At 36.3% G+C, this 12,366-nt stretch overlaps 1 protein-coding gene across 1 annotated transcript; it reads left to right on the top strand.

The window, feature by feature from the left end:
- The first annotated feature begins 6,404 nt into the window (after nucleotides 1–6,404).
- Nucleotides 6,405–11,400, top strand: ttll9 (tubulin tyrosine ligase-like family, member 9). Its single transcript, XM_060894367.1, has 14 exons — nucleotides 6,405–6,467; nucleotides 6,677–6,723; nucleotides 7,454–7,546; nucleotides 7,691–7,802; nucleotides 7,945–8,130; nucleotides 8,683–8,751; nucleotides 8,840–8,930; nucleotides 9,015–9,055; nucleotides 9,213–9,300; nucleotides 9,411–9,469; nucleotides 10,162–10,358; nucleotides 10,586–10,699; nucleotides 10,912–11,036; nucleotides 11,241–11,400. Exons 1-14 carry the CDS (start codon nucleotides 6,453–6,455, stop codon nucleotides 11,309–11,311), a joined length of 1,308 nt encoding a protein of 435 aa, XP_060750350.1. The 5' UTR covers nucleotides 6,405–6,452; the 3' UTR covers nucleotides 11,312–11,400.
- The last annotated feature ends 966 nt before the right edge of the window (nucleotides 11,401–12,366 follow it).

Raw genomic sequence — 12,366 nt, 5'->3', positions numbered from 1 at the left:
AATAAATATTCAGTTTGGCCCGTGACTTTATCTGAGTTTTATATTTTGGCTTACTGTGAATTTGAGTTTGACACCCCTGCTCTAAGCTCTCATACATGCAGCGTGTGCAGATCTCAGGCACGGCTTCTCTCCTGCTCTCCTAGTCACTGTAGATGTAAAGGAGACTCTGAACAGATGTAACTATCCACTCCACACTATCAATCCAATGATTCCAAAATTTGGAACAAATTCAACATGAAGAATTGCATGTACTGTGATATGTAGAATAATAATGAGAATCCCATAATGACTGCAGAATTAACATGAAGTGTCCAAACCCTCACTAGCCACCTTTCTCCAAAAGTATTGGCACCCCACCATGTATTCTGGTTACGTCACTCGACACCACGTGACGTCACATGCAGCCTTGCCCCCAAGATAAGAGGCATCACAGAATTACCACGACATGGACATGTGATATATCTAAACACTCAGCACATTGAGGGGAACTGCCTCGCGACTATTCTGCTGACATCAGGTGACATGTATTCTGCTCATATTTTGGTGTATATGCCAAATTTAATGCCTAATTATTGCTGGTTTATTTATTTAATTATTTATTTATTTATTTATTTTAGTACATTATTTAGAGTTGATTGCTAGTTTATTATATTTAGTATATTTTTATTTACTAATTTTTTGAATGACTTAATGGGTAGGTTATTCTATTTCAGTGTATTCTACAGTATTTGATTTAGTTTGGAGTGGCCTATACAGATGCCTCTTTGAAACAAAGTAGAAATCCAGAAGCTACAATGTCAAACTACAGTAATACCTCGAACAATCGCGAGGTTAGGTTCCAGTCATTAAAAATGCTTATTTCTAGAGTTTAGCCCCCTAAATATAGCTTAATATTTTACCCTTAAAAAAAATAAATGGTTGACATAAAAAAAAGTACAGTATAGCTTAATGGCTATTTGCCACACTAGTGCATTTACAGTATGGTATACTAATGTTACCCCTACAGTATACTAATTAATTGGCTGCCGTTTTCTTTTGCACTCACAGTAAGGTAAAACCAAGTAACGAATGGGAATGTAAACTGTAAACAGGTCTGTGAAAAAATTGCGAATGCAAATTAGTTAGGTTAAAAGATAAAATAAAAGATTTTGTCATGACTAAATACGAGGATCATAAATTAAATTTTGAAGTTGTGTTTTTGTGCAAAATTAAGGTGTATTGTCCCATGAAAATGAGCTTAAAGATCCATCAAACATCTGCTTTGCTCAGCCTACAACCTATACCATCAAAATACCAGGGTTTCAAGTGTCTAGATTTTGTCTCCAAAATGTTTGCTGTTAATATATATGTACCTCTCTGTGAAAACCACACTCATGGAAAGTTATCTAAAGACAGAATTCCCATCAGATGGCTTTTGATTATCCAATAAGTCATTTTAACTTTACCTTGTCCTATCTCCCAGGGTCCAAGAATGGTAAACCTGATGCCCTCTCAAACCTACACTCCCCAGAAGAATTTAGCACCGAAAAAGTCCTTCCTATGTCAGTGATTGTTCGCATCCTTCCACTGGACATCAAGAGGAGGGTCCGACAGCCCACATCTGGGCAAACCACTCCCAGCAATTGCCTGAAAACTTTTTTGTTCCTAACAAGACTTTTTGTTCCTAACAATCTGCGCTCCCAGGTTCTCCAGGAGTGTCATAGTTTTGTCACCCTTAGTTTTCGTCCTCTGTTTTGTCACCCCAGTGTGTCCTGCAACTTGGCTACCATTCAGCAGCGTTTCTGGTGGCCCATCCTCCACCAGGACGTCCACCAGTTTGTGTGGGCATGCACCGCCTGTGCAGAACACAAGAGTTCTAATGCTCCACAACTCCATGCCCTCCTCGGCCACAGGCATGTCTCCGTTTAAAGCCGCTTATGACTACCAACCACCCCTTATTTCATCCCAAGAATTCGAGGCTTTGGTCCCCTCCGCTCTCATCCTAGTCAAGCGTTGTCGTCACACCTGGAAAAGAGCCCGTGAGGTGCTTCTTAGGTCCTCTCAGAACTATGCCCTTTGGGCCAACAATAAACAGCACCTGGCAACTAGTTCCTGATAGTGTTCGGGGCTCAGACATGCTTTCCCAGTTTAAATGTAGATTAAAAACTCATCTCTTTAGTCAGGCATACACATAATACTGTACATCCCATAATATTGTGCTCTATTACATCAGACCAAATGCACATTATCTTTTAGTACTTGCTAATATTATGAACAGCAGCTATGTTAATCCCTCTCCACTGCTTCTCTCTTTCTACCCATCCTGAGGCATCCAGAAATTGTACCGGCTCTGATTGTCTTCCGTGCGATGAAGATTTTGGACCTCCACTGAGATGAGGCCGACTCTGTGAGAATCCTGAGGCATCTACAGATCTACCAGCTCCAGTTAGACTCTGCGATACCAAAGAGGAGATGCCAACTCCATGTTGTCTTTTGCATCAATACAACATTTGTCAGACTGTATATTTATAAGCACACACCCCAGTGTCACCCATATGAGGATTGGTTCCCCGTTGAGTCTGGTTCCTCTCAAGGTTTCTTCCTTCCATTCAAGGGAGTTTTTCCTTGCCACTGCTGCCTGAGTCACCTCAGACTTGCTCATTGGGGATAAATACAAACATATTTAAATATATCTAATATTGATCTTGAATTTTGTATTATAATAATCTTTATATTATTCTTTATAATAAGCTATTGTTCTATGTTTTTGTTCTATAAAGCTGCTTTGAGACAATGTTGATTGTAAAAAGCGCTATACAAATAAACTTGAATTGAATTGAATTGAAAATATGCAGAAATACCTAAGGTTATGCAGGATGTATGCAGGATTGTAATATATGCAAGATGTAGAATGTTTTATCGTGTCAGTATTTTGGTAAGTGTCATTAATAAAATAATGGCAAGATTTTTGTTAATGCTCCATGGGACTTTCTCGCATGTAAACAAAGCAAAATGTTGTAAGTGCCACAACATCAGCACTCACTAACGATTATTAGCCTCGTCACAAATCTGTGAAAAAGTGGTGCACCAGTTTCTCCAACAAAGAAAAAGAATGTGTCTACTACTACCACTTGGACATTATATAGATTAATACACCACTGTGAGTCTATTTTCTATGGTATTTCTTTTAACACATGCTAGTTATTTCAGTTATTTCATGTTAATTTGGTCTTAATACAATTTAATACAATAAAACTGGTATAGACGTGAGCTAAGGATAAAAAATTTGCCCATGTGTTCTCTGTTAGCTTGATTGTTTAAACAATTAATATCTCAGAATGTCAACTCTTGGAGTGACTTTGGAAGCACAAACATAGAAGACATACCACAAGATGCAAACCAATAATCAGAAGGCTAGATTGAAATTGGAAGGTCAGAGTGTGGAAAAAGAAAAGCTCTGCTAATGAGCCAAAACATATGTTCATTGGGCAACCATGGTGGGAGTTGAGTCAAGGCTTGGGTTTGAATGGCTGCTTCTGGAACAATCTAATTAATCTTTCTTGATGGTAGAGGCAGAATGAATTTAGATGTCTACAAATTCTGTCTGCCATTTTATAGTCATGCGACAAGTCAGATACAAATGCAGATTGGATTCCTTGGATTGGATTGGACATTTTTGCTTCCTGTTTTAGATCGACAAAAATCTAGATACACCTAAGTACCAGGAAAATACTTCCATGCTGTGTTTATAGCATTTACATTTTTTAGAGATGGTCCCACTGCAAAATCTAATATCACCAAAGGCCTGAGAGCAGCAAAAAAATGTTGGATTGGATTTCAGTGGAAATTCCAGTGGATATAAAAAGTTTACATTGTAGGGGTTTTTTTTATGCGAACTGATGCACTGCTTTATTAACATAAAACTGAACAAAAACTACAACAAATCTTGAACAAGATACAAAGGTACAATAGCAGGAGTAAAGAAACCATGACTTCCACATGACTTTTAATGTCCAGATAATCAAGCTAATTGGACACAATAGTGTATTACACACACACACACACACACACACACACACACACACACACACACACGTGACTTATTGCTATTGATGTTTGCATATTGATATTAATAATAATATCAAACTGAGATTCACATTTGTCCTGTGGAGCATATGTTTCGAATGCATCTGAAATGCATTCAGGCTGGCGATGTGGTGACACAAGAGACAATCAGGCAATTATTGAAAATACTGGATCCCCATGGAGTGCAACTGAGGCGCCAATTGCCTGATTGTCTCTTGTGTCACCACATAGCCAGCCTGAATGCATTTCAGATGCATCATCTTATATCCGTGAAGCATACCATATCGGTTCAACTGATCCTGGAGAAACACAGCAACTCTAAAATAGAGCTCCTGGCAGGATTTTGAGGGATCTCATTAATTCAGAAAAACAGAGCAAAAACTTTTTATTCATGAAAAATTATCTCATAATTCTGAGATAATTAACTTGTTAATTCAGAAAAACAGAGTAGATTTTTTTTCCTCAAGTGAATGCAATACACTTCCGTATAAAGCATCTGATATATACTGTACTTAAGTATCAAAAGTAATTTTCTGATATTTAATGTACTTAAGTATTTGAAGTAAAAGTAAAAAGTAAAATTTCAGTGATTTTCGGTAGGCATAAGAGCAGGGGCGGTTCTAGGGTTTCATCTTTAGGGGGGTTTAGCCCTCATTGAGAATTTAAAACAAGAAGAGTTTTATATTATATGTTATGTTATTATATATTATATTATATGACTTCATAGTAAGCCAAAAGTTATGGTATTATTAAATGGCAAAAGTGGACATCAAAATTTTATGCATGATATAATGATGCCAGTCTTGAATCAGATCAGTTCATGTATGTGTGCATTCTACAGTGTGTCCAACGAATGCAGTCATTAATAAAAAAAATATTCACAAGACAAAGACCAAATCAATAAATGTTATTTTTATTTAGTATTGATATTGCATTAATATTTTGTTTGTGCTATCAACTCTGGTAATAAGAATAGTGACATTTCACTGCTTTTGGTTGCTGCCGTTATAGATAAATGTCTCCAGCTCTGACTGCGCGTGCATGCTGCGTGTGCCTGTGCTTCTCCGTAGAGCGTGCGGAGCGTAATGCTATATATTATATAAATGCTATAAATATATATATAACACCCCCATCAGGATATAAATAATAAATAACAGAATAAAGTTGATCAGTCAAAATTTATAGTATTGTAGTATTGTTTGGCAATGAACAAAGCAAATGATGCATTTCAGAGTTAAATGAAACAACGTTTCTCCAGGACCATGGTGCTTCATAAAAGGACATAAAGCTACGTAACCACACTTACAGATGACACACTTGCCTGTCTTCAAAACTTGAGAGCCCTGATACTGTATATTATAAAGTACATTGCACAACTATAGCAATTGTAAACATATTCAAACGTATGAAGTAGCAGCAGTTTGATGAGGTGTTGGAAAAAATGTGGCGTGCAAAACAGCAATTAAGTGAGTGATTAGTGTAGTTCACATAGTTTTAGTGTGTGTATGTGTGTGTGTGTTCAGTTCAAACTTTATTTAGGTTCTAAGGTTCAAAGGTTCTATGTACAGATCTTAAACATAATCAGTGTATTTGACACTTTCTCGGCCTCTAGTGCATAGCCATTTTCTCCGGTTTATTTTATACCCATCTGTATGTGTTTTATACTCTATATACAGTATGACTATATAACAGTTGTTTGATTTAACATTAGATGTTTTCAGATATAGGAATGGATAAACAATAGTAAAAAAAATATATTAATTGGTTAGCAACACCTAATAAACAGTCGGATACTGAACTAAGGCAAATGTCAGATAAATCGGTGTGAGAATCCGAGACGAAGACTTTTATTTTGAAAATAATAGGCCCAAGATGGCGCGTCTACTAGGCGTCAAATTGACGTTGCCAAGATACCGATATACACCCAAAAAAATCAATGTTATAAAAATTTAGGGAAACATTGCGAATGTTTCGTGAATACAGTAGTAGAAATAAAATCTTAGTTCATATTACAAACCGTTTCCGCCCCCGGTTTCTCCGGGTTTATTCGGATGCTGACCATTTCAGGCGGGTTTCATCCATACTGACAATATGCAACTACATCTTCATAAGGTCCATGATGTTCAACACGCGCGCACACACACACACACACACACACACACACACACACACACACACACACACACACACACACACACACACACACACACACACACACACACACACACGCAAGCTATTTGGACACGCCCACCCCGTGGTTAATTCTTCTCACCCCGCCCCACTTTGCCACGGTCTGTGGTTGCTATGACAACGAAAAGAACGCTATAAATCGAGGAACATACAGAATTGTTGTAAAAGATCCAAAAAGCCACAAACTTGAAACAAAAATGTCGAAAAACAAGGTAGGAAAAATAAATACGAATGAACTTCATCTGATGACTGATACACAGTAGAATAACGTGTTAGTTTGAAGTGCTGCCTAGATGGCGACATATGTAATACAGTATATGAGTTTACTGTATTTTGTTATTAGGTATATGATAAATAACAGTTTTATTAGATTTTTTCCACACTTCTAAAGTTACTAAAGCAAACTTATCATTCCCTGCAGGCAGCAGGACACAAGGGTGCTTACGGTTACCAGAAGAAAAGAGATGGGTGAGTACTGTATGTTTATGCTTACACATTGGAAAATATTGTATTGGTTCTTTCTCCCTATCTATCTGTTTCTAAAGTTTCTCAAGTTTAATAAGTCTTTATTGACACAAATGTCACATTACACATTATTACCAAAGCAAGAAAACCTATGTATAGTCACTAACAAGGTTAATGCAAAAGAAATAAAAAAAGTTCAAAAAAAGTTGTAGTGGATATGAAACCTGTTCGGGGATCCTAAAATACACCCAGCCAATCCAGCACACACATACATTCATAGACTCATTTACACCTTGGTACAATTTAGTGTAGTCAGTCTGCCATGGCAGGAAATCAGTGAAAGTGGGGGAAAGCCATGAGAACAGCAGGAACAACATGCAAAACTCTACTCAGAAAAACAGGAATAGTCCCCTTAAAAATATAAATATTTAAGGCTTGCATCACTAGTTGTCCCTAAGATGATGACAGGATACCACAAATTCAGCTGTGGGTAGAATGATCGAAATGATTTCACTTTGCTCTTCCAGCATATGTGGGAGTTTATCAGTATCTCACATTTTGGCAAATGCTGATATTTTCTCTCAGAGTGTATTTTCAATTTGGTGTAGTATGTTTGTCATGGCAGTTCTGTTTGTGTGTGTTTGTGTGTGTGTGTGTGTGTGTGTGTGTGTGTGTGTGTGTGTGTGTGTTTTTCTTACAATACACTTTAGATCATTTTGACTTCTCCTGACAGGGAAGGGAGGACATGTGTGCGCTTCAGATGTGGCCTGACCAACACAATCCTGGATGTTCTTCGCCAGAGACCAGGCTGGGTCGAAGTCAAGGAGTGAGTCTTAAAAAGCAGTGGTGTGAACCTGTTCCTTGAGGCCAAACAAATGAGAATGCTGCATTCTTGTGTGCTATGTGGTCTGACTCATATCCCTTTAATCATTATATAATATAGTTCATTTTTGTCTGTGTAAATGTATAGGGATGCAGAATGGGACTTCAACTGGTGTGATGTAGGGTGGCTCAGAGAGAACTTTGACCATTCTTACATGGAGGAGCATGTTAGAATTTGTCATTTTCGAAACCACTATGAGGTTAGTTAGAGCAGCACAGCTATTTATGAACACTGATCAGTGTTCTCTGAAATGTTGAAAGGTTTTGTCAGTTTGCAGTTTTCTGAGTGGAAATGCATTTGTGGAAGATAAGTTTACTACTAATGTTGTCTCTTCTTTGCAGTTGACACGCAAGAACCTGATGGTGAAGAATTTAAAGCGCTATAAAAAAATGCTTGAACGTGAAGCTGGCCGTCTGGAGGCAGCTAAATGTGACTTCTTTCCGTGCACCTTTGAGCTACCTAGTGAATACCATTTGTTTGTTGAGGAGTTTAAGAGAAGTCCAGGTAATGTCTGGATTATGAAGCCAGTAAGTATAAAGCCTTATAAACACTTATACACCAAAATAAATGTCATTTTACATTCATTAGTAAGTGGCACAGTTCTTGTTGTTTCTAGATATAGCAGCAGACTGGATTTTAAATGAAAATTGACTATCAGGGTAAATTGATTTAAAGTCAGTTATTATGTAAGGTTACATTTCCATCCTGATGGGAATTGTATTTCCCTGGATGACAGTGCCACTATCAACAGGGCTTAGAATGCTGTATATCTGTATGTGCTAGAAGAATGCCGTTCATGCCTACAGAACTGTTTAGGTGCCATATGGTGACCCAACAACTGACTAGGGCAGTTTATGTTGATTTTTTCCTTAGTTATGTAGAACAGCATGAACCATTGGCTAATGTTGTGGGAATTAGCTGACAGTCTACACTTACATTTTATTTAAAATTCTTTAGTTTTATATTCTGCAGTACTGGAATACAGCATCAGTACATTCTTTAAAATTGTTTAAATACATGAACTGTTCTCTATGTGTTTTTTTAAACATTGCAATAATAGCTGCTATCATCCTATGCAGGCGGCCCGATCACAGGGGAAGGGAATCTTTCTTTTTCGAAAACTAAAGGATATTATAGAATGGAAAAAGGTATAGTGTATTCCTGAATGTATTGACATGTTGAGAAATAATGCATTATTCATTTAACAACAAAAAATAATAATGCTATTATATATAGGACAGAATCCGCACTGAGGAACAAAAAGATGAAGCTCAGGTTGAGAGCCACGTTGCCCAACGTTACATTGAGAACCCATATCTCATAAATGGTATGTCAGTCAGTTGACCTCTCTATATTTTTACTTAATTTGCATTGTCAGCACATTTTGATTAGAACTCATATTTATTCACAGGCAGGAAATTTGATCTAAGAGTCTACGTTCTTGTAACTTCAGTAAGTCAGATTATGGAATTGTGTTTGGATAAAGAGAATTGATTTACACCATATGGTGATTTAATGTTTATTTGTCATAGACAGTATTGGAATTGTGTAAAAATGGTATGAAAACCCAAACAGAAACCAAAATGATATATTTACCATCTCAATACAGTATCTCCCACTCAAAGCTTGGCTGTATAGAGATGGATTTGCCAGATTCTCCAACACCAGGTTCTCCCTTAGCAGTATTGGTGATCAGTGTATCCTTTGTATGTGCACCTTTTGTTTTAAGAATTTGCTCATTTCCCAAACAGAAGTTACAAGTATGAAATACATCAATGAACCACCTTTAACTTTAATTTACAATCAGATGTCCATCTAACTAACGTGGCAGTACAGAAAACGGCTCCAGACTATGATCCTGAGAAGGTATAAATTGCTGCATTGTTATTAGTATGTTATTTTACTTTTCTAATATAATGAGTATATGAAATAGTATGTTTAAATAACATGGGTTCTTTTTCCTTTTTTTTAAATAGGATGGAAGTGTAATTGTTCTTTATTTAAATCTTTGTATCTACTTACTATCAAGTCAAAAATGTTAGGGAATTTCAAGTAAATTAACAAGCAGGTTAAAAGGTTAAGGGTTAAAAAGATCAGCAAACAGGATATCATGGGAAAAAAATCATACCCAAATACCAAAACCAGGAAATGGACAACGAGTCAAACTGTGTATAATAGTCAAAAGGGTTTGTGTAGTCATCATAGGTAATACTGAACTTTACGTCACAAATTTGCATTAATGTATGTCTCTTTTAAGTAGTGAGTGTGTGTGATTAGAACTCCAGAGACTAACCAGTGAACTAATTAGTGATGTGTGTAGCTGAGGATTATAGTTCATTGTGGCAATGTTAGTAGGATGGCTACAGTATTTTATTGGGTAATGGATTTCAAAGATGAAGTTGACATGACACTGTCACTGTTACAATTGTTCATTTTTTCTTGTTTCTTGAGCAGAAAAGAGTGTACTAAAATGGTTTAGTCTGTAAATGTACCTTATGAGTACACCTTATTAGAAGACTGACTATAAGTAATATAAATAAATCTAACTTTTTTTACAGGGTTGCAAATGGCAGATGCAACAGTTGCGACGATACTTGACTGCAAAACATGGCAGAGAGGTAGTGGAGGCTCTTTTTAAAGACATTGACAACATCTTTATCCGCAGCATACAGAGTGTGCAGAAGGTCATCATTAATGACAAACATTGTTTTGAGTTGTATGGATATGACATTCTCCTGGACCAGGATCTTAAGCCGTAAGTTTGCTCTAATGTTTTATTAAAATTCACATAAATGCAACATTCAACTTAAATTGATCAAGGACTGTAATTCATAGCTGTGTTTTGTGTCATTTTTCACTTATTGAGATATATTCACGTATATATTACAATATATGTTCTTTTAAAACACATTATATTTTTCAAGTTTACCCACAAAACAGGCTCCCTTGCAGATGTAACATATTCTTCTTGTCTTTTTGCAGGTGGCTGTTAGAGGTGAATGCTTCCCCTTCTCTTACTGCCAGCAGTCAAGAGGATTATGAGCTAAAGTATAGACTGCTAGAAGACACTTTGCATATTGTGGACATGGAAGGCTGGTATGGTGTGCCAAAATTATTTAAATGTAAAATATCTAAACTGGTGGCATTATCATTTGCAAAAATGTTCCTCTTTTACCATGGTTTTATATATAGATGTTTGAGCAGTATACTTATACAACATTAAATCAACCAGCTTTATTAACTAAAATTGTACAATACAGAACCATTGCCAGAACCAGTGCCATTCAGAACCATGCTTTTACTCTCAGTCTCACTGGTAGGGAAAAGCAGGTTGGTGGATTTGACCTCATGTGGAATGATGGCCCAGTCTACAGAGAAGATGTTGGCTTGGAGGCTCTGGGGAGCACCTACCAAATAGCTAATACACATCTTGGTGATTATTTTAATAGAAACTAAACAGTAGTTTAAGAAACATTATTAGTATGTTACATGCTATAAATTAGTACTCTGAAATGAATCACTGACAAATATCTTTTTGGATTTCTCATAATTGTTTCTAATTAATAATTTTCCATGTTAAATATATGACTGACATGACTTGTGGTAATCTGTATTTTGCTGTCTCTGTTGTAAACAGGCTGTGTAAATGATCGGAAGAAACAGCTGCAACAGCTCTTGAAGCCACTTCCTGGACAGAAAAGAATATGAATGAAAAATACTGCACAGTAGTGTGGTTATATCACAAGTCATTAATGATGCAAATATTAACTACATACTCTAAATATCAGAGGAAAATTTGCTTTCCTTCTGGGAGAAACAAGATCGATGGCTACGGCCGTAGCGGCTTGCTATAGGAAAATCTTGTGCATTCCTGCAACAAGCGGTGCGAGCAAACGCATTTAGTGCAGCAGGCCGTGTTGTAGAAACACAGCGGAATCGCCTGAATCCTGGCAAAGTTGATGTTATTCTGTTTTTGCCAAATAAGATAAGTCCACTAACATAGTTGGCGTTTACGCTAAATTGAAACCATTTTTGTAATAGAACTATACAGTGCCTTGCAAAATTCTTTATACCCACTGAACTTTTCCACATTTTGACATGTTACAACCACAAGAAAAATGCATTTTATTGGGATTTTATGAAATAGACTGAAAGTGGCACATAATTGTGAAGTGGAATGAAAATTATAAATGGTGTCCAAATTTTTTTTACAAATAAATATCTGAAAAGTGTCGTGTGGATTTGTATTCAGCCCCCTGTGGATGAACAGTACATACCATAGAAATGTGAGGCAAAATGATTGATTTAACATGAATTCATTATGCATTATACTTAATGTATGTTCCATGATCCTTTCATGTACAATATGGTCTTAAATGTATTAGCAAATGTGAAATGTATTTATTCAATTATTTATTTATTAGAAGGTGTAACTGATCTTTATTATATATGGTATACCTTTCAACAGTATTTGATGTTGAGAGAAACACGCCACTTTCATAAAAACTATTACTCTACTTATCAACATTGGTTTATTAATTGTTTTTGAATTTTTTTGTCTTATACCAAATTACACAGTTACATCTGCATCTTTGCATATGAAATACACAGAAATGTAGGCTAATTATTTTACTGATTTATTTAACTGTATTATTGAAAGGTCATAATAAAAAAAAGGGTTAGACAGCTCCAAAGGTGCTCACACTGGACACAAATGTTCAGGTTAATCTTTGCATTTATATCATAGATTTTTTTTTTGTGAT

The sequence above is a fragment of the Tachysurus vachellii genome, chromosome 19, assembly GCF_030014155.1.
Source record: "Tachysurus vachellii isolate PV-2020 chromosome 19, HZAU_Pvac_v1, whole genome shotgun sequence".
Taxonomy (NCBI): domain Eukaryota; kingdom Metazoa; phylum Chordata; class Actinopteri; order Siluriformes; family Bagridae; genus Tachysurus; species Tachysurus vachellii.
Note: the sequence above shows the minus strand (reverse complement) of the source record. Positions and strands in the feature narration are given on the sequence as shown.

Bases quoted from the DNA above. Each gene is read 5' to 3' on its own strand.
- ttll9 (XM_060894367.1), top strand. The intron at 7,547-7,690 runs GTGAGTCTTAAA...GTAAATGTATAG, and splicing joins GGCTGGGTCGAAGTCAAGGA to GGATGCAGAATGGGACTTCA. The intron at 9,470-10,161 runs GTATAAATTGCT...CTTTTTTTACAG, and splicing joins CAGACTATGATCCTGAGAAG to GGTTGCAAATGGCAGATGCA.